Source organism: Vicugna pacos, chromosome 7, assembly GCF_048564905.1.
Source record: "Vicugna pacos chromosome 7, VicPac4, whole genome shotgun sequence".
Classification (NCBI taxonomy): Eukaryota; Metazoa; Chordata; class Mammalia; order Artiodactyla; family Camelidae; genus Vicugna; species Vicugna pacos.
The window spans coordinates 39,075,295-39,098,052 of NC_132993.1; the positions used below are offsets into that span (position 1 = coordinate 39,075,295).

At 32.0% G+C, this 22,758-nt stretch overlaps 1 protein-coding gene across 7 annotated transcripts in view; it reads left to right on the forward strand.

Annotated features, from left to right (window-relative positions):
• The window catches only part of NT5C3A (5'-nucleotidase, cytosolic IIIA), a 37,454-nt gene that overhangs the window by 8,696 nt on the left and 6,000 nt on the right, over positions 1–22,758 (forward strand). Inside the window, exons 1-5 of one of the 7 annotated variants that reach the window (XM_015237304.3) lie at positions 10,742–10,787; positions 11,476–11,568; positions 14,726–14,780; positions 20,613–20,711; positions 21,876–21,945. In XM_015237304.3, the coding sequence (XP_015092790.1) occupies positions 14,745–14,780; positions 20,613–20,711; positions 21,876–21,945 (205 nt within the window). In that variant the 5' untranslated portion in view covers positions 10,742–10,787; positions 11,476–11,568; positions 14,726–14,744. Of the gene's footprint in view, positions 1–10,741; positions 10,788–11,475; positions 11,569–14,725; positions 14,781–20,612; positions 20,712–21,875; positions 21,946–22,758 lie in introns of those variants that run through there. The other 6 variants (XM_072964702.1, XM_015237303.3, XM_006201880.3 and 3 more) reach the window with 6 other exon arrangements.

The window sequence follows — 22,758 nt, forward strand, 5'->3', positions numbered from 1 at the left end:
GTCATCCTTCGCTTCCTAGTACAAAGGGAGACACACTTAGAAATGGAGATTTCTTTCATAATGCAAATTTCCCTTACATAGGGTAATTTCTACTCTGTTTTCTGAACTTCTACACCTGCTGTTTCTCTGAAATAATCTGCTCCAAGTAATCCTTACGCCAAAGAGGAAAATGTTGGGGTGGCAAATCTACCATTCTAGAGGAGCAGGAATAAGGAGAATGACTATGCTCTCTGGACTTATGTTGGAGCAGTAGAAAGAGGAAGACAGAAAATTGACAGATTGCAGAGGTGAAATCTATAGAATTTGAAAGGGGGGCAGAATTTGTAACCCCAAAATATGCTTCTTTAGTATAAGGATCATTTTAGGCTCATTATTTAAAAAAAAAAAAACTGACACAGGGGAAGCTCTGAAAACCAAGGAGAGGTTACCTTTGATAAAAGCAATTTACATTTATAAGGGAAATCTCCATTTGTAGGGGTGTCTCCCTCTGTGTACCAGGAAGTGGGTAATGACTGAATCTATAGAAACTCTCTCCAGAGGTCTTAACTCGCATAACAACCATCTCCTTGTTTACTGTGCTTTGCCTGAAATTTAGCTTTCCCTTGCCCAACATCTTTTGTCTTTAGCTGGAGATGATGTCTGAAGTGATGACTTGGGCCGTTTTGTGAGTTAACTCAGTTTTCCAGGTATCTTCCATGTATACAGAAAGTATACTGTACATGTTACTAAACTTGTTTGTTTTTCTCCTGTTAATCTGTCTTTTATTACAGTGGAGTCAGCCAGGAACCCAGAAGGGTAGAGGGAAAATTATTTTCCCTCCCCCACAGATTTTATAATTTTGCTTAATGTTTTGGGTTTTCCTTAATTTTCATAGCAGTTTGAATGTTTCTGATAATTTAAATCATTTCTATATATTTCTCTTTTACTTTTAAAATAATTCAGGCATTGCATTATTTATTGAATTAAGACACATACATATAATCTGAAATCCTATTTTAATCTTTATTCTCATTGAAATTAGAGGTTGTCATTTATATCTTCATGTAATAACTTACTTGAAGTCTAATGTCATGAACCTTACTTGATAGGTTCCCCCCCTTAAAGAGCAATCAGGGAAAGTATATAATTCTGTTTTTCTGTCAGCAGGTGGCAGACTTCTCCCTCTTCTATGGCACAGTGCTACATTTCTAAATTACCTTTCTTGTTAATGCACTTCTGTTTACTCTGTTGCTTAAACCTGAAGGAGAGCAGAATATGCCACCCCAAAACGTGCCATTTTGGTTTGTGGATTATTTGAGGGCTGAAGGCAGTCAAGATTCAGCCGACTCAGGAAAAGCTTTTTACCTCCTCTTAACTGTCTGAAAATTTAGAAAAGTGGCCTGTACCAGGAAGAGAGCTATTACCAAAGATCACATTTTAATCTGAGAGATTTATCTGCATAGCAGGACAAATGTTTGTTTACCAAACATTTGCTCTTCCCCTCTTCCTGTGAATTGCCTTCCTCCCTTCTGAAGCCCCAGATCCCTACCTCTTTCTCTTTGGCTCAATTTGGTATATAAGCCTCAATTGCCTGGCAACTTTCGGGCCTCATATCTTCATGGGGGCTCTCATAGGTACAATTGTTTTTTCTGCTAATCTGTCTTTTTAGTCAGAGGGTCTCAGGCAAGAACTTAGAAGAGTAGAGAGAAAATTATTTTTCGTTTCCTAAAAACATTAACCTATGAAATTTAAGCCAAGTATGACAGTCTTCTGACATTAAAAATGTAAGTGCCATTTGTCTGTTTTTTTCAGTCTATGTTATCTTCATTTTCAAGGTGCTCATAGATTACAGAGTTGTTTAGCAATTGATTGGAGGGTTGCTTAATTTGTTTGGCAAGTTCCTGCTTGTAAGTAGATGGAAGTAGATAGTCACAGGTTTAACATGGTGTGGATTCCTGCAAGATCCTTCCTGCCTCTATTGTATCTCCTCTGAAGACTTGTCATGGCACAGCCCTCTCACTTGCTTTACTTCAAATGTCCCACATGGAGCCTGGGTTCAGAATACCATCATCCAAAAAATCATCATGCAGTCTTCCCCAATGAACAGTTTTGTCATTTTATCTTGATTTCTCTATCAGTCACACCATTAACCTTCTAAGAGAATGAGACACTGGATTGATTTTGATGGAGACAGAAAAAGTTTCAGAATGTAACCTAGCTTTATAGCATAGTGAAATGTTATAACAAGGAAACCTACCGACGTTCTCTTAAGAGAAAAGGGAGCTACACCAGCATTAGAACTAGAAAATAATTAAAAACTACTTTGGCATTGCCCTATTACCTTGTAACCAGGGAAATGGAACTGAAATTTCAGGGTACACCCTACATGCTTACCTAACTTAATCCTTAAAATGTAGTACAGCTGATAATTATTGTAATTGTCTATTAGTTTGCTTCAGAACTATAGCTAGTAACAGCCAGCATTCAATCTGATTCTAGCTCTCTCTGAAGCTTTTGAGTAAAACATACTTCCCCAGTTGGAAATGAGAATTACTTCTTTAATAAGGTGTTTTTATGTTGCTGGTCTTTAAAATTTTTTATCTTTCTAAGCTAATTAAGTACTTTATTCTGTTTTGTCTTTTGTGCACAACTGTGTACTATATATGATTTTGTCGCATGTTTCTAGTTTTGGTAGTTTAGAAAAATCTATCTCCTGTTCCATAATTATTGTTCTGTTATTCTCTGCATATTATAAATATAGTTGTTTAGTGGAGAGATACAGAATTTTCTTTCTTTAACCAGTTATGTAATGTGTGATCTGAACTTTGTAAAGGAATGAGGTCATGTAATACATGTTTGAGAGTTTAGTAGTTGGTAAATCTCTGGTTCAGATCTCAGCTCTGCCACATTCTAATGGTTTAACCTTGGACAAATTTCAGTTTTGTAAGTCTCAGTTTCCAGTTCTGTAGTTTGGAGAAGATTCACCTAAAAACTCTCCTGCCCCCTTGTTTCCTTCAGAGTATTATATTACAGTATGTTCTGTCTTTGTGTTAGTATTTTTCGTTTCACTTATTTTAAATAATTACACTTCGGGAGAGTTCCAACAGTATACTATTCTAATGTCTATCTAGGTTGTTATTAAGATTAAAAAAGAGATTATATACATATAATGCCAAACTGTTTCTACCACATTGCTAGTAATTCCATAAAATATTAGTTCTTTTATCCTCTTCCTTTTGTGAAATAAAGCTATTCTTTTCCCAACTTTCTTTTAGACATGATGTTCTCCTATAGTAGGTTCATATTAAGTAATGCTTTTAAGAATTATCTCTAAACAGTATTCTGTTTGGGCCTTCAAATTTGGAGATAAAAACTGAATTGCTAGTTTTATCATATATCTTAAAGTTTAAAAGACTAGGAATGAGAGATGCCCAGTTTTATGCCAGCAGTTTTTAGCTTGAGCACACTAGCACTTTAGAAAACAGAGCATAAACCCTGCGTGCCTGCTGGCATAATTGTAGATGGTTCAACTGACCTGGGTAGCACACTTGGAGGCTTGGGATATATAATTGTATCGTTTTCAGTTACTGAGATTTAAGTTCACTAAAATTGTATGAGAAACAGGAGTTATTATAAAGAATAAAGCTATATGAGTTTGACTCACTTTTGAGAGCCGTCTAGTATATGTAAAACAAGCACAGCTCAATGTGATTCATTATAGATTTCAAAAAATTAACTCATGGGGTCCCCATGTGTGGATTTTAAACTTTATTTTCCCTTTGATTCTTTCTCTTTTTATTTCTTATATATGATGATATAAAATTAGTAAATATAGTTAAGCAAAAAGAAGTAATCTGCAATTTTAACCGCCAAAAAACCCCCGTATTTTAGTTACTCCTTTTTCTTTCTATGCATGTAACTATTAAGTATCATTTTTCACAAAATGATGTAACATTGTTTTTAACAAGATTATTCACTTATCAAATTTTTCCTTAACAATAAACTAATTTTAATTACTATATTATTATTACTTTGTTCTACACAGATATCATAAATTACTTACAAGTTTTTTTTTTAGCAAGTTCTTCATTGTTGAACATTTAGATTGTTTTTTGTTTTCCTCTGTGCTAAATAGTGGATCAGTGAACATTCCTGTAGCATCTGTGAATGTCCATGATTTTAAATGGAATTGCTGGGTCAAAGCCAGGTTACCCTCTGGAAAAGCTGTACCAATTTATATTTCCACCAGCAGTATATTCAAATACCTAGATCTGTGGTTGCCTGGAAGTAGGTATCACTTTTTTTCTCATCTTTACCAAATGATAGTTTTTTTTTTTTCAATTATTTCTGTTACTTTTGAAGTTGAACTTTTAAGATAATTGGCCATTTATTTTTCTTCTTTTCTGAATCATCTGAGTTCTTTTTCTTGATTTTCATGGGCTTTTATACGATGATTTTAACCATGAGAGTATGTTAGAAATATATTTTTCCAAGTTTTTTTGTTTCACTTCCATTTTTGAGCAGTCTAAATGTGACCCTCCTTTTCAAACCTTTAAATGATTTATATACTTTAGAATGTTTTACTGACCTTGATTTGCACATGACTTATTTACACATTATGACTTCATTCTATAGCCAGAGTAGGAGGAGAATATAGCATGTTGTTTAAATAGTTTGTATAACTTACTCACTAGTTGACCCTCCCAGCCATAGAATGAGGAAAGCTACTTTGAAAAAATAGTAAGGTATTATGATTTTGGCTCAATAGATAATATGCATTTTACCTTTATAAACATGACTTAACATATGCCATGTCCATTTCTTCTAAAGATGTAGATACACTTTTGTTTTCTTCTGTTTTAGAACATGTAACTTTTAAAAAATAATCTTTGTTTTCTTCTAGGTAAAAGATGTTATCTGTTATAGAAAATTTAGAATATACCAGAGTATGAAAAAGAAAATACAATCACCTGTGATCCTATCATTTCTCTGTGATAACTGTTCATTGACTTTTGGAATATATCTGATTCAGTCCTGTTAGATAATTATTATACTACTGAGTTTAGTTTGTTATTGGTTCATTATTTAAAACTTTTATATCTGTATTCATAAGTGAAATTAGGTATGTTTCACCCGCTTGTCCATGTTTCAGAATTACTTTTAAAACTCAAGTTATGAACCACTGATCCTACATAAAATTTCAAATAATTCTTTACTACAAGTTATTAATTTATGAACTTGAAGTACTTTAAGATAATTTTCTTCATTGTTTTCTTACCTTATTATGTTTTAAGTGAGTTTATCTGGCACCGCAAAAAGAAGGAATAGTAGGTTAAGTCTTTGTATTCTCCTTTTAAATGTACTGGTTATAATACACCAAATAATAAAAGCTTAAATAGCATAACTTCTTAACCATTTTTAATATAACTTATGCCGAAATAGTAATCCTCAACAATACTGTTTCTTTTCAACATACACAATACCAACTGTGTGATGTGGAAGGAGTCCAAAATTAAAACAAAAGTTTTTCTTCTTGTTGCATTTCAGGCACAGAAATTCAGGTAAAATAGGAACAACAATTTCAGTGCTAAGCATCTTGAAATATTAGAACATAGTACATTTGAGAGCAGAGTTAGGAAAGACTTCCTTCATTTATGGTATTGTCTTACATAAGATTTTCTTGAACTTGACCTACTTATTGCAACATAAATGTCATTTCCTCTAAAGGAGTTTACAGAATTTATTACTCTTTATTAAGTAAGAAAGTAACAAAAGATAATAGATTAGAGGGGAGAGTATAGCTCAAGTGGTAGAGAGCATGCTTAGCATGCATGAGGTCCTGGGTTCAATTCCCAGTACCTCCTCCAAATATAAATAAATAAATAAACCCAATTACCTCCCCCTCATAAAACAAAACAAAACAAAACGGCAAAACTGTTAAAAAAAAAAGATAATAGATTATGTCCAAGAACTTCTTTTGAATTTCTGAAAATTAAGTTAATCCCAGATTTTTGCATAGAATTTTAAGATTAGAATGATAGGTTTTCCTCAGTTTGTATATATGTGTGTAAATTCATAAATGCAGCAATCAACTTCACAGTCACCTAATAGGATAAGTTTTTGGAATGATTTTAAGTGAAAGAAAAACTTATGAGAAAATCTTTACTTGTCTTTCATTTTTCCAAAATCTAACAATTCATTGTTTTCATCTGTTTTTGCTCATTAAATATTTTAAACCATATTCATGTAAACATTTATAGCTTATAGCACCTTGTTTCAATTTTATTTTGAACAGTCACAGTATTGAAGTTAGTTGACTCTTGTCTTTTTCAGAGAAGTTTTGATAGAAGTCACATGCCTAGACAGGTGTTTTGCATGTTTTAAAAAAATGGTCTTTGTATTTACATCATGCAGCAATTAGCAAGAACAAGTGTTGCAAGAGTCCTTATAGAGAGTATTGCACCTGACCTCTTTCTGAATTGTCTTCCTTATATGGCTTCATTGTTTGGTTTGGAGTAACTTCCTAGGGTTGTCATCCAAGTTCAGATTGAAGTTTAAAAATACATTCCATGGAGGAATGATAATTGGTAAACTAACTGTGAGTTAGCAAAGTCATAGATTGGATTATTGAGAAATAACTATACTTAACCTCAGGTTTTATGCGGGATTATGAAATGATTTCTTTCATATACAACTATTAATTAATATAATACCTTTATTCCCTTAACTTCCCTGCTCACAGATTAAAGGCAAAATCAAACAATTAAGTTATTAAGATTTAAATTGATACGTTTTCTGTGGCTTTTTCGCTTTTTCAGTATTTCAAATTTTTGAGCTTTTTTGATGGCAAAATATGAAGTGATCATTTTAAACTTTTCAAGTTAACTGAATAATTGGCAGTATCTAAAAGTTGTAATAACTCAGAAGTTTGAATGGATATCCTTTTCTCTGTTGATAAAGACAGCCAGTTTCAGTGTTAGACGGGGAGAAAAAATCTGCCAGATATTTGAGTCCTGTATGGGAAGTTCTTTAATCTTTGGCATATCAGTTTCAGGTTTAGAGTTTGCATTAGGAGCGATATGAGTAATTTCTGTTTCTATGACAACAAATAAAGAAACTCCAGGGCAACAAGGCCCAGTCATGTGTCCAGAGGTAAAAGTCCACTGTGCTGCTAAAGAGTCTGCCTTTATGACTTCTCTTATTCCTGGATCCCGTGTTTCCTCTCAAAAAAAAAAAAAATCCTCAAGCTATTTGAAACAAAATTTATTTTCTTTCATTCAGGACTTTGCTTGTGTCCTTGTTGCTTTTCTGTGACACAATTTCAAAACATTATTCTTAGTCATACACATCTTTAGCCCTCTCATGTTACGTCATGTTAAGTGTTATGTTTATGCTATTGCCTAAAAACAGCAGTGATATAGTAAGAAGAGTCTTCCAGCTCATATACATAAGTCACATAAGTAACAAGTGGCTTATTCCAGACCTTAGATTCTTATCTGTAATGAAAGGGGAAATATTATTTTTCTCTTAAGGTTTTACTGATTAAATTACACAGGCATACCTCATTTTACTCCAGGTTGCAGATTGTCCTTTTTTTTTTTTTTTTAACAAATTGAAGGTTTGTAGCAACCCTGAATCAAACAAGTCTATTGACAACATTTTTCCAGCAGCATTTGCTCACTTCTTGTCTCTGTCACATTTTGGTAATTCTTGCAGTATTTCAAACTTTTTCATTGTTTTTGTATTTGTTATAGTGGTTTGGATCAGTGATCTTTGATATTACTTTTGCAAAAAGATTATGACTTGCTGAAGGCTCAGATGATGATTAACACTTTTTAGCAATAAAGTATTTTTAAATTAAGATATGTACATTGTTGTTTTAGACACCCCACCAGACACACAGTCCCACCCCCACCACATATACACACTTAGATGGAATTAAAAGGCAGAAGCCCCCTATATGTAGTTAGGAAACAATACTCATATTTCCTCTCTTCTCTACTCTCCTTAGAGTAGCAGGACAGAATACCAGCAGAGCCAGAACCATCTAGCCCTTCAAGATCGAAACACTCCTCTTGATAAGAAACCAGCCATCTTTGTTTTCATGTTATAAATTTTTTTGTTTTGTTTTAGAGTAAACTGTCTGAATTCCTTGTACCTGTCTCTACGTTTTGTTTATTGTTTAAAATATCAATCCATATGATGTTGACTGGTTCTCATTTTTTTAACTTTATTTTCTGATTATGGACATGATTGGTTCTACTACTGTAACATTTTTAATAAGCCATTTTTCCCCCAGAAACTCATTTATTTTATAAAGCTCAGAAAATAGAAATGGCCCCTTAATCCCATTACTGATACTATCTTATCTATTCTACTTTAGACTTTCTTGTGCTTATATAAAGATATTTTTTCCCCAAAAATCAGGCACTTGCTATACTCATAACTTTTTTCACTCAATAGTAGATCATGTACATCTCCGTATGTATGTAAATATTGATCTCACAGAACACTACTGCATAGTGATTTACAGTCGTGGACTTTGAAGTCACAGAGACCTGAGTTTGAATCCATTTTTGCCACTCACCAGCACCAAGCCTTAATTTACTCACTTGTAAAATGAGGATAATAATAGCACATTCCTTATAGGGTTATGAATATGAATATCAAGTGCTTAAAAGTATCTGGCAAACAGTAAACATACAATAAATTTTAGCTATTTATAATAATCAGTTTTGAGAACTGTATAATTTTTTATGTGCATACTTCAATTTATTCACCTGTCCAGTATTAATGAACATTTAGATACTGGGCATTTAGGCTACTTACAGCTGCCCAGTATTATAAAACAACTCTGCAGTGTACATCCTTGCAACTGAATCTCTGTGTACTGCCTTATTTCCTTAGGATACAGTCCTTAGGACATAAAATTGGTATGTTGAAGGGAATGTATATTTCTAAAGCTTTTAATAGTATTTCTAAATACCCTTCCAAAAGATTGTGGAGCTCTAACTCCATCATTCTCTGTCATTTTGTTGAAGATGATTTATCTGAAATCATCTTTCAAAGAGATATCTTTAAAGTTTTTATTGTTGCTAACTATATTAGTATATTACAGGACAGTTAAGTCATCATATTCATATATGATACAGAAGTATTTTCAAAATGGACCACCTAGTTGCCCTTGAGCCTACATTACTAGAATATAAGATTTCCCTCTAAGAAGAATATTATGCTGTGAATTTCCTCATCTGAGTAAAATAAGATGGCAGTGCCAACCAAGTTTTTAACATTTGGTAGATAACCAAGTTTGGATAATTTGTTAGTGGCCTTTTTTTTTTTTTAAGCAATTTAAAATTTTTTGTGTGTTGTTTTTAATAGAAAATGCTACTTCACAAAGTTTGATTACTGAAATGTTGTGTGGGTTTGATTTCTTTTGAACTTAGAAGAGAGAAGGCTGGTATTACAAGTTTATTTACATAAGTAGCATAGCCATGTTCCTCTTGATAAGGTTCCCCAGAGCCTGTAGCATAACTTACCTATCGGGCCCTGGCACATGGTATTATCATATTTAATCCTGCTACTCATGTTAAAAACAAGACTGATTTTAAAGGTGAAAAAATATTTTTTTTAAAAAGAAGACTATGAACTCATCTACAAAACAGAAACAGACTCGCAGACATAGTAAACAATCTCATGGTTACTGGGGAACCAGGGGTAGGAAGGGCTAAATTTGGGAGTTTGAGATTTACAAGTGTTAGCCACTATATTTAAAAATAGATTTTAAAAAATATAATAACCTTTAATGAAAAAGAATATGAAAATAAATATACGTTATGTATAAGCATGGCAGGGACATTGTGCTGTACACCAGAAATTGACACGTTATAACTGACAGTGCTTCAATTAAAACAATTTTTTTGTCTTCACAACGGTTTGACTGCTTTTATTTCCAGCAGGAAGGGAACTTTTTTCAGTTTTTTAACCATAAAAATTAGTTTTCTCTGTGTTCAGATTTTTTAGCAAATCTATGCATGGTCTTGTTGAAATTTACAGTGTAGTATAATATGAAGAAAAACAAATTATTTTAAATGCCATTGCCCTGCAGTAAAGACTGTTAACATCCTACTAACCACACTTTTATGCATCATGTTTTTTTAACACATGTTAAATGACCTAATCTTTTTAAAATTGTAAAATAACATAACATAAAATTTACCATTATGACTTTTTAAGTGTGCAGTTCAGTGGCATTAAGTACTTTGACATCGTTGGGAAACCACCCCCACCACCATCCATCTCCAGAACTCTTTTCATCTTCCAAATTGAAACTCTGTACCTGTTGAGCAATAGCTCCCCGCTCTCCCCTCCCCCAGCTCCTGGCAACCATCAACTAATCTTTTTCACTTTGTATTGAAATAGAATATTCATACAGAAAAATACACATATTACAAGTATGCTGACAACCAAAAAACATGATGAGGAAGGGAGTTTTTCTAAGTGTCAATATTGAAGTTCCTTTTTCTTTGCAGAGCAAGTTGACAGTGCTCTAATGGTACAGATTTACCTTCTCTTTACCACATTATTTCATTTGATCATGTTCTGTAGATTGGCAACTAGCTCAGCTAACAAGCCTGTCACCCAGAGCATAATAAAGCACTGTGTAGTAATGCGTCACAAGACTGTTTTTGCATTGAGCTTAGCCAAGGCTTTTGGAACCGCCCTCGGCTGCACCTTGTGCTATATTAGTACTCCTCCGACAGGAAGAATTTTCTTTTGCTGCGGTAGCTTGTCCGGTTACCTTCAGGGTAAGTGTACAGTTCATGTAAACATGAGTTTCTCTTGTTTAAATTTATCTGATTCTTACTTGGTTCAGTATCTTGCTGAAATTTTAGGCATTTAAAAATCCAAATTAAGGAAATAGAAATACAATGATCCTATATAACAAAGAATTTCTTTATAGTTTGCAAAGATATGATATGTAAAAGTTTGCAGTACCTTGGGTCTCAGAAATTTAAATCTGTAGGATCTGATTTTAAGAGCTTCTTTTTTCACATGTAGATGTTAAAAAAAGAACAGTACTCTCAGAAGTCTCTTTTCAAGGGGAAAAAAGATCCATTTTTGTTGTTCATTTGCTTGTTGTGTGATTCAGTTTTGCTGATAGCCACATTAAGTTTATGTACCTAGAATTATGAACTGTTTATTATGGCTAGTAATAAAGATAAGTAATTTTTATTTTGTGCCTGTAAGTTTTATCCAGGAAATCATGGAATAGGATTCTACTGGTATGTTTTATAAATTCATAAAAGCTGGATTAGTGTCTGTAAGAATTACAACATATTATATATTGAAAATTAAGTTTCAAACTCATATTACCATAAAAGCTGAGAACATTGTGGTTAAGTAAGATTTAAATAATTGAATTTATGTTATTTTTTATAGTTAGCTAATGCAGCAGACCATTTCTTAAAGCAGTTTACTGGTTTTCATTGGCAGCCTATATCCAAGCCCTGTATCTCTGGATATTGCTGATATATGCTGTTGTTCTAGGACAAAGTCAAGGACAGAACAACTCAGAGAGCTCTAAGGGTAATCATTATAAATTACCTCATTTCCATGTGCCTTGGTTTACTCATCTTGAAAAGTGCCATTAGGTATTTGGGCAGTGGAGGGGGGAGAATAGATAAATAAAGTCTAAGCTCTAAAATTGTATATATTCATACGTGTCCATAAAATTCTGACTGAAAAGCTAAGCTTTACTATCTAAGAAAATTGGTATAAATGGCCAATTTTAAAATATCTACACTTTGAAATCTATTCTCGTTTCTTCTACCTCCTTCTCTTATCCTCCCACATTTTGCTATTCAGTTTCATTTTTGTTTTATGTCCGTATCAAGAGAAAGTTTCACTTTCCAGTTTGTGTATTTTTTTCACTACTGCCTTGAAAATCTAATTAGGGAGAGTTCTTTAAATACTCTCAAGAAACTGATTTGATAATGTTACACAAATAGTGACATTATAGTCACTATAGTCACTATAACTTATAGTTTGATTTTCCATGTGCTAGTCATCCTAATAAAGTGTCATTAAAAACCCAAGCTTAAGACAGGTAACATAGGTTGCTGGAGATGTGCAGTAAGATGTTCAGTACCCTTGCTGATACCTTGTCCATATTGTAGTAATACATACTTTTTCTTATGTAGGTAGTATACACTTTACCATTCAAAATTTCATTATTGTATAGTTTAAATGTTTCTGAAAGTATCAAAATTAAAGCAGAATCACAACTTTTGAAGCTAATAATATCAGTGAACTTAATCTTTTTTACTTTCCCATAAGACTGTCAAGTGGGCCTTTAAAAGCATTCAGTTTGGGAGTGGGGAAAAAAAAAGCATTCAGTTTGCATTCAGATAGATGATTTAAAACTTGTATAAAGGCAAGTAAATTTTTTTCATGTAGATATAGAAATTTTCAGTCACTAATGTGTAAATATATTCAAGATGTAAAGATAATTGTCTCAGAATGAAATACGCCGATAGCTTAAACTTTCAGGTATCAAGTTTGTACTATTCAAGTGTAGTTCTTACCTCTTGCTTCAGTCTTTAGCCTTGTCCTACATACTCCTTGTAATGAACAATGTTACAGTAGAGACCTTTAAATCTCATAGTGAAAGAACACAAAGTAATTATTTTCCAGTTTCCACATTTTTCCAGTCCACATTTAAAGATTCCAAATACTTAAAACTTCAAAACTTTCTTAGATGACAGTTCACGGTTCAAGGGTAATATTTTCTATTTTGAACATGTCTTCTACACTTGATGTGTTTTTTTCCAACAACTCTTCTCTTGAAGCATCTGGAACAGATGACTGTTGGCAAAGTAAGCCAGAACTTTATATACCAAGTATAGATTTACAAGCCTATTGGTTTAAAAATACCCTGCCCTAATTTTCAGTGTCTTCCTTAAAGTAGTGCCAGAATGCTGACATTTGTACTTTAGTCTTTACACTTTTGTAATAATAGTGAGTTTTCTATTATGACTGCAGTATCACTTTATGTGAGATTGTCTTTGAACAAGGATGAATTCTGATCAGATTGCCAATAAGGATTAGGAAGAATGAAATATCTTAGTTGAAATTTGTGTAATATCTAGTAAACTATTAGTCTTACTTATCAAAAATAATGTCCTAAAGTTGGACATTATTAAATTTCTGATCACTCTTTGTTTTTGTTTACATTTTGTTTAAATAAAGTAAGGAAGAGAGCATGAGAAAAAATAATTAACTTTTTTCCCTACTAACACGGGCTTCTTTTTGTTTGTTTGTTTCCCTTTCTTTTTCTAGTAAACATGAATGAATGCTCCAAAAAGAGCCATACTTGGGGGTGGAGGGTGGAAAGGAATTCAGTTACCTGGTTATGTGTAACAAAAGATTTTAGATTTCCAGATATTAAAATGTATTCTTCACTGCTTGAATTCTGTTTTTCTTTGGGCTTTTCAAATGTCTCAGAGTATGTGGTATTTTTGTAAACTCCACTGTATTTTTCCACATTCTCCTTCCTCTTTTTCAAGCTAATAAAATGGTTTTATTTAAATAGTCCCTTCTGAGAAATCTAGCAACCCTTTTCAGATATTAAACATCAAAGAAAAGCCATAAGCATTTAATATTTTATGCTTTGGATTCTATAAATGAAGAAACAGACTTTCCAGGCAGTTTCTATGACATTATTTTTTTTAAACAGACATTTCTCAGTTTTACGTACTTTAAGTGGAAGAGGGGAAAGAGTTTAGAATCTGAGAAATTTTTATATATCTGCTACACATATTTTAATTATAAAGAACAAAGATCTAATGTCCAACTTCTATTACTGGTATTTAAGAAGAAGTCACAGTTTTCTCCTCTCAACTAAGTTATCCTATTTTAGAATAGTGCTTTTTTTAAAATAAAATTTTGCTTACCTAGAATAAAGTAAAAGAAAAGTCATTGTGGATCAAAAATAATTAATTTCCCGTAAGATTTTTAGTACAAATATGAAACTTAACATAATGATAAGGGATTTTTAAAACTGCTTCTTTGGGTTTAACAAATAGATGCATATAAATTTCATCCAAAGGCCTTAAATGATCATTCAATTAAAAAATACTATCACATATCTGTTTTGTTCCCAACACTATGTAGATTCAAACACAAATCAGATCTTAGTCACATTTCACAAAATTAAAGATTTTAATGTGAGAAAATTGAAGAATAAATTTGATTTTTGTGTATTATGTTTCTACTTACATTTATTTATATATTCTTTCATTGATTCAGTAATAATAGTGCATAATTTTACCACAAACTTCATCCTTACATGTGGAGAAGTTGTTGATAAAGTGTTCTTGCAATGAAGCATTTTCTTGCAGGTATATACTTCACTTTAACTCTTTATTCAAATCTTACTAACACCATGTAAGTTATTATAGGAGAGCTGCAAATTCTCCATACAAAATTTTTAACCCAAAACTTTGTGAAATAGAGTAAAATCTTTGCTGAACTTCTTAGGAAAGAAAAAGTGACTTCGATAACTTGGTGTTTCTTTTTTTTTTTTCTTTTTTTTTTCCTTTTTTTTTGGTAACTTGGTGTTTCAGTCAAACCAAAATTACCACTTGAGTATGTCATTAACATACACAAAGAGCCTGGAATTTATGTATGTCACATGTACTTTTTTTCTCTCTCTTTTACTGTGACATCACCTGGGAAAATCCAGAAGATTGGATAACCAAGAAATGCCTAATCAAGATTCTGCTGTACATGTGAAAATGGTGGGTATTTGAATATTTCCAGTTCCATTTATTAATGGTGAATCTTCACCACGTTTAATTTACCTCTGTCTCTAATCAGATAATTATGGGACTGTAACTTAATGCAGATTTTTCTTCACAATATTGACACACAATAGAACCTCAAATATTTGTTGAATTGAATTTCTTTGAATTTTTTTGCTTGAAATCTAATGTGCATTATATTGTTTCTCAGCATATAAAATGATTACCTTTTTCCTTTTTGTACTAAATTTTCCTTGCTTAGCAGCAACACACTGAAATCATAAAACATGAGGTCTTTTAGGCCTCTAAACTAAAATGACAAGCATTTAAATAATTTTTTAAAACTTCTTGAATAGCAGTAGATTTTACTGCACTCTAGACGTTAGGATGAGGTAAGAAAAATATAGGCTTTGAGGTCAGAACTGGCTTCAGTTCTTAACTCAGTCTTTAATAGCTGTGATTCCCTTGAATGAAGGCAACCATCTCACCTTTAAGAAATGGGTATGAAACCACCAACCTCATGTTGTTTTTACTCTTTTTTTTCCAACTTTATTGAGATATAATTGACAAATAAAACTATAAGATATTTAACATGCACAGCATGATGATTTGATCTGTGTATGCATTGTGAAAGTTTCCTCCATCTAGTTAACACATCTATGACCTCACATATTTACCTTTTTTTAGAACATTTAAGTTCTTCTCTCAGCAAATTTCAGTTGTACAGTAGAGTGTTATAAATTATAATCACTATGTTATACATCATATCCTCAGACGTTATTCATTCTATAACTGAAATGTTCTTACACATATTCAGTGAAAGAGTACATGTAAAGTACCTAATAGCACATAATAAGCACTCTGAATATTAATCTGTATTATGTTAGTGTTTTAACTATGTAAGTAGCATTTATTTGTATGTGTGAGGAAAATTGTGTCCATTCTCCTTACTCACAGTCATAAAATTTTTTAAATCATAATTTCTTCCTACCTTTTAAAGAGGACAGCTCTCCCATGATCTCTTTCTGTTCTTTTTGTTGTTCTTCCTCTTCTCCTCTTTCTATTTTTTCACCCTTTTTATTTCTAGTTTTCTTTTTCTGCTTTGAGCCTATAAACCATAACGATGACTTAGCTTTGTGTCACAATTAGTAAATCTCTTTTTCAGCTTAACTTTCCTCACCCAGTGTGTGATGGGAGGATAAAGCTGATACAAAGTGCTGCTTAAGCTTTCATCAGTGTAGTTATTACTGTTAGGATAAAGCATATGAAATTGCTGGGGTTTTGATACATCAAATATATTCCAATGTTGGCAGTTTTGTGTGGACATGATCTTTCAGTCCATGTCATGATTGGCATTTGATTCATTGGTACTGAGCATGTATCTCTGATGTGTAGAATTAAATCAGTCTAAACTCATTTTCTTGCTTGAGTTGATTTTTTTTTAACCAAAATGAATTCAAGTGATATATGAATGTCCTACCATATAATTTGTTGTTACCTGGATCCTAGAACCTTCTAACACGTGTCTCCTTTAGAAGCAAGTAACAATGTAGTTAACCCACAAAAGAACTATTGGCGGAAAACAAACTAAAAGATGATACGTACTTAGATACTTCTTACTATCATTGCATGAATTTCACAATTTTTACCTTGGGTTTGCTTTTCTAAAAACATTGATACATCTTTTAAGTTGACAGCTCCTTAGGATGTTTTTCTTGACTTCTCATGATCTGGGTCCAGATCTTTCCTTCCAGACTTTACACATACTCACACTCTTCTCTATGGACACTTAAGTTGTAGAAAAACAGCTATTCACCCTTTTCCTACATTAGACCCTCTACTTGGACTCCTCCCAAATCTCAGCATATCCAAATCCTGCTTCTCCAGAAGTCTAGCTCTATTCGCCATCCGTCCTTTGTCCCCAGCAGAATTATCAGTTTCTTCTGTTTCTCTTGTATTATGTCTGAACATCTTGGCAATGTATTAATTATTTCGGTTCCTATATTACAATTCATCTTAGAGAATATATATTTGAGTATAAGATGTATATGTTACTAAAACTTCTATATCTCTTACAGAGCTACTTAACCCAGTGCTTTACACTTCATGACTATATGGTGAATGAAGGAAAGAATTTGGCCTACACTACCTTAATGTGGAGACAGGCCAGATGTGTGGTAGGCAGGGGAAATGGCTATCAATAAAATTTAGCAATGCATAATCTTCAAAATAAATCATAGACTCCTCTAGGTATGTGAATAGGTAAATGTACCAGTCTGAATACTTGGTTTTAAAAATCTGTACTTTTTCTGTCATCACATAAAAATTGTAGTGCCTACTCCTTTGTACCACTAATGAAGTTTTTTACTTATACCATATTTGAAAGTTGGAAAACAAAGAAAAAATAATTTCCCTGAGAGCTTCAGACAGATTTTAAGAGATTTAAACTAATTCTTTTGTGGGCTACTTTTAGAGAACTACAGGTAGACATCATTAGGACAATTTTGTGACTATACCATGCAAATACTCATTTATGTCTTATCTCAGTGTAGCCACAAGATAATATCAAGTATCAAATCTAATATTGCTATAGAATTGTGAATGAAACTGTATAATTTTGAAATCAGCTTCTTTAGAAATCATTGCATTTTTGAATATGGAAGTAGACTAATGATTAGGAGTTCATTTCATGTGTACAAATACAGTATATTAAAGATCAGCCACAATAAGTGCATTTTAGGTTTTCCTTAATTATCCTTAGTATTGATTCAGATTAAGCTCTGATCAACCAAAATACGCTGATTCTTATCAGGGAAACTTTACTCCTTCCCCAGCATTTTACATTGATCTTATAAAATGAATATGTTTTCTTTTGCTCACAAATGGTGGATAATTTTAGCCTCTTATTTTTCATGAAATTGAATCACAGTCAAATTGGAAAGTTTTCAAATAATTTAAAATAAGATACCCTTCAAATTTCAAGTATCATTATTTTATGTACTACCAAACGGGTGTATTTTGTCCAAGAGGAAATGAGGAAGGGATTTGAGGAGGTAACAAAAATATATGACGTATGATGAAATGCCTGTTCCTGTGGTGTGTTTCATGGTGTCCTGCAATTCTGATGTTCATTGACACATTTCATACAGTATTTGAAAACTATATTTCTTAGGCTGTATTCTAAAGTATTTGAGTAAAATGCCCAATCTTTCAAGTTCCTGAGAAGTATTTATCATATACTTTAATAACATTGTATGGGTATTGTGGAAGGGGGGTATAGTGTATTACCTTATAATCCAAGGCAGATATAATTGTCATTTTTATATTTCATACACTTATGTTCTCCATCGTGTTGTGTTCTCTGGAGAAAGAGAGCTGCTCTTTCATCTGTTTTCATCATTGTTATTTCACTCTAGTGCTATTTGGGTATTCACTACTCATTTATCTGAAAACGGTTATATGTTGTGCAGAAGCAGGGATATGAATGTCTCTAGCCACTGGTTCTCTTTCAGGCCCCAGTAATGTGAAATAAACCAATCCAACAGTTGGTAGCCAAGCTGAAACCAGCCTAGTTTGAAGTGGCCTTGGTGCTATTCTCCTATCCATTATCTGAAACAGACTATCCTATCCTATTTAGATATGGCTTTTTTAAATTAAATGTATCATAAGAAGTGATTTGCTTGAGGCAGGACATATTCTTCAGTATGGACACACTGAAGTAAAATGTTTAATTTTCTCTGTGAAAACACAATAGATGACATATACCCTCTGTTGCTTTTTAATGGGTTAGTTATTAAATCAAGCATATGCTGGTTATTATTTATCTGCCAATTAAGGCAGAGGTAAGAACAGAATTTAGTTAGATGAATTTCTCAGCTAAGGTATTTATTTGTAAGGGAGCTACAGAAGTGATATTCCAATACAGCAATGGTTCCTAAAACTCAATAGTTAAATGGTATAAGCATCATATCCCTGGTTTCTCATGTCCGACACCAAGCAGACACATGTAAGTATTTGTAAAACAGATGAATGGATATTAATGGATGAAAAAAAAAGGAATGTAGGAACGAATGCCTATTGGTTTTTCTCATCTATTAAAAAATCACTGTAAAATAAATAGTGATGTATTTAGATGATTTAAATAACCTCCTTTAAATATATATATGTAACTAAATCACTATGTTTTATACCAAAAACTAACATGACATTGTAAACCAACTGGACTTCAATTAAAAAAAAAAAACTCCTTTGTTCTTTTTTTTGAGGTGGGGTGATTAATTGTTTTTTGGTTGTTTTTTTTTTTAAACAGAGGTAGTAGAAAATGATCCTTTTATTCTTTTGAAATCCTTTAAAGTCCAGTTAAGTTAAACAGAACACTGTATGAAGATTAGTGGCATTGCAGGTTATCCTGTCCTACTTAAATGTGGCTTTTTAAAAGTAAGTGTATTGTACATCCAGGCTTTTCATTTATGGAGAAAAATTTAATGTTCACATTTTTTTTCCCCTGTGTTCATCCTCCAGTCTTAGGAAACCATTTTACCTTTTTTTTGATTTTCTAATTTTGTCCATTATATAAAGGCAACATAGGAGCTAAGAGCCATAGTTGGTCTGATTGTTATAGCAAAGATACAATATCTGGAAATTTTTTCATAACCATGTCTGTAACACTTATTAAATACGTTAATACTGGTGACTACACACCCAGAATAATAGCATATAAAATAAATAAAGATTATTGGGTACAAACCACTGTGGAATCTTGATTTGAGGTTCAGTTTTGTCATTTTATACTGTGAGCTGACTATTAAATGATCCATAATTTTCTTCCCCAAGTCTTGTACAGCTATAAGAGCACTGTGCTTGTGCTGATTTTACTCTGACCGAACTCTGATCAGTTTTATTCTATCTGTAGTGCGGTAGAAAAAAGAAACAATATTAATGTAATATTAAATTGTTGAGAAAAACTAAAGCCTACATAAATCAACCTAGCAGCAGCCTAAGCCCAGGTTTAGTTTAATGCTTTTTAGTAGTTGTCTTAACTTGAAATCAATCCATTGTAAAATTTATGCCAAGAATAGTGAAGTTTTTTGGGATATAGTACAATAAAGGAGCAAAGATCTTGAAGCAACTTTTCAAATTAAATACATTAAATATTTTAATTATCACTACAAAGGTAAGCTTATGGCAAATAGTCATACAATATTTATTTCCTTTCTGCTAAGAAAAATTTTTAATGTAAATCTTAATGTAATCTTATAAGCAGAAAGAGTCTTAAAAGAAGACTCTGTCACAGAGTTCAGATGTTCTCCATTCAATTCTAGAATTTTATTTTGAATGAATTTTGTTAAAAAATATTTTTATAACTATGAATGTGATAATATTAACGTCAAAAAAAGCAAGATGTAAAATATACAAGAATGAGACAAACTATATGCATACACATGCATGGTTGCAATCATAGAAATGAAAATAATGCAAAATAGATTAAAATGTTTACTTGTTAATCTTTGGGTAGTAGAATTCCAGGCAATTTTTACTTTTTTATACTTTTTCTGTGATAAGCATGCATAACTTTTATAAGAAGAAAAATTACATTTTTTGATACTGTATTAAAAATTTTGTTTTGTCTTAGTGTTCTAGATGGAAACTACTGATGTGCTTTAAAGTTCTTTGTGTATATAAATGGCAGTTTGATATGGTGGTTTGCTTTTTAAAAAATAATGCCTCAACATTTTTACATCTTTAAATAATATAAGCTTCTGCTTGATATTAAAGGAAACTGGGGGGGAAAGGAATAAAAAATAGTTAATAATTTCCTTTAATTTTTAGATGCCAGAATTACAGAAAAGTTCAGTTCGCATCAAGAACCTTGAAAGAGTAGAAGAAATTATCTGTGGTCTTATCAAAGGAGGCGCTGCCAAACTTCAGGTGAATAATTATCAATAAACCCTAATTTATTATTAAGCCTTTATTTTTCATGTTCAAGCAGATTTAATTTAATGTTCATTCATCTTACGCTTTGCTACAATCTGAATAAAGAAAATTTAGTAGACAAGCTTCGCCTATCCTTCTGGAATATAGAATCTAAAAGATAGATCTGGAATTGGTCTAAAATATGCAGAACAGCCATTGGAAACAAACAGAAATTAATAGTCTTGAGATAAATTTAGCTTTTCTTTAGCTATTAAGTGCTACTAAATTAATAGTACTATGCATAAGTATTAAACCATTTTAAGTATAATGTTATTAATATTAATAATATGATTAATAACCTTTAAAATGTGTACAGTTGCTGCACCAGAAATTGACACAACATTGTAAACTGATTATATTTCAACTTTAAAAATAAATAAATAAATAAAACCCCACTAGACCAGAAAAGACACCATAAAATACAATGGTGGAAAACTTTAAAAAAAATACACAGTTTCACATTGTTGTTCTTTTAATTAAATCATAAAGTTCAAGATAAGATGTTACTTTATTAGGAGATAGATAACTTTTTTTAATTTTCTCTTTAAAGGAATGTTTTACATGTAAATTAAATCAACAATCTGAATATTCAGTAAGAAAATTATTCCTTTTTTAAAATATTTCTGAAAAAATATTTAGCCCAGTCTCCTAAATTTTAAGAGCTGTAAATTATTGCTGTATATCATTTATTCATTGGTATAGTTTACCTAAATAGACAAGTTAAATCAAGAATGTAACAGTTAAAAAAAAAAGAATGTAACAGTTTCAGTAACTAAGTGATTCATTTAGTTTAACTGCTTCCACTGCATTTTTGTACATTGACCAAGTAGGTTGAAGTTGTGTAATGTTTTATTGGTGTCAGGAGCAGTAACCATATCACCTACAATTGCAAATTCCTGTACTGATTAGTCAGATTTTATTTGGTGACAGGCAGTGCTGGGGCACTTAAGGTTCACCTTGTTAAGGACATAATATATGAACTGCATTAGAAAACGCAGCATAGACAGAATAACCAAAGGTGGGGGGCAGAAGCAGAGCATAGTCTCATGCCTCTAGGAAGTGAGCATTAAATGTGGCCTTGGTGGCTATGATTTCATGCCTTTTTCCCTTTTCTTACAGATAATAACAGACTTTGATATGACACTGAGTCGATTTTCCTACGAAGGGAAAAGATGCCCATCATGTCATAGTAAGTGAGGCATTTAAAAATAAATTCAGGACAAAGTAATCATTGTTTTAAGATCCTTTTCTACTTACATTAGCTATGAGATTGCTTGGATTTTTTTTTTTCCTTTTAGACATTAAAAGGGGAAGGCTGCTTTTTAAATTATATTTTGAGCATTTGTTTTCCCCCATGTTACATAAATGGCTGTTTTACTATATTGTTTTGGTTGCAAGAGGAATGAAGCCTTCTGAAATTTTTCTCTACAAATGTGGTCTGTGTATTATTCAAGAAATATTTAAATGGTTTTAAACCTTGAATTGTCCTAAAGAAACAGGTTTATCAAATACTCTGTTTTCTAGGGCTGTTAATACATTTTTGTGTCATTGATAAACTGAGTAAAAGAATGAGTTACTAAATAAATATCAAGCTAAAATATGTTACTAGGAATTGACACAACATTGTAAACTGACTATAACTCAGTCAAATTAAAATAAAATGTTACTAGGATAATATACCTTTTTTGTTTTCCAAACTTGGTAGTAAGTTTTTTAAATGATACTCTTCAACCTGACAAATAAGCAGTGATACAAGCAATCTCATTTACTGTTGGTATGTGTATAATTTGAGAAATCATTTTGATGATTTATTTTTAAAAACCACTAAAAATTATAGCTGTTGGCCCAGTAATACCTCTCTGGAGAATTCTAATCAGGTAATCCCAAATGTAGGAAAAAAGCTTTAGATCCACGGTTTAGATTTTAAAACCATTAGATTCTCTAGGAATGCCATGTGAATTTTAGCACTAAGACCAAAAGTTATAATGACTGTGCTAATCGA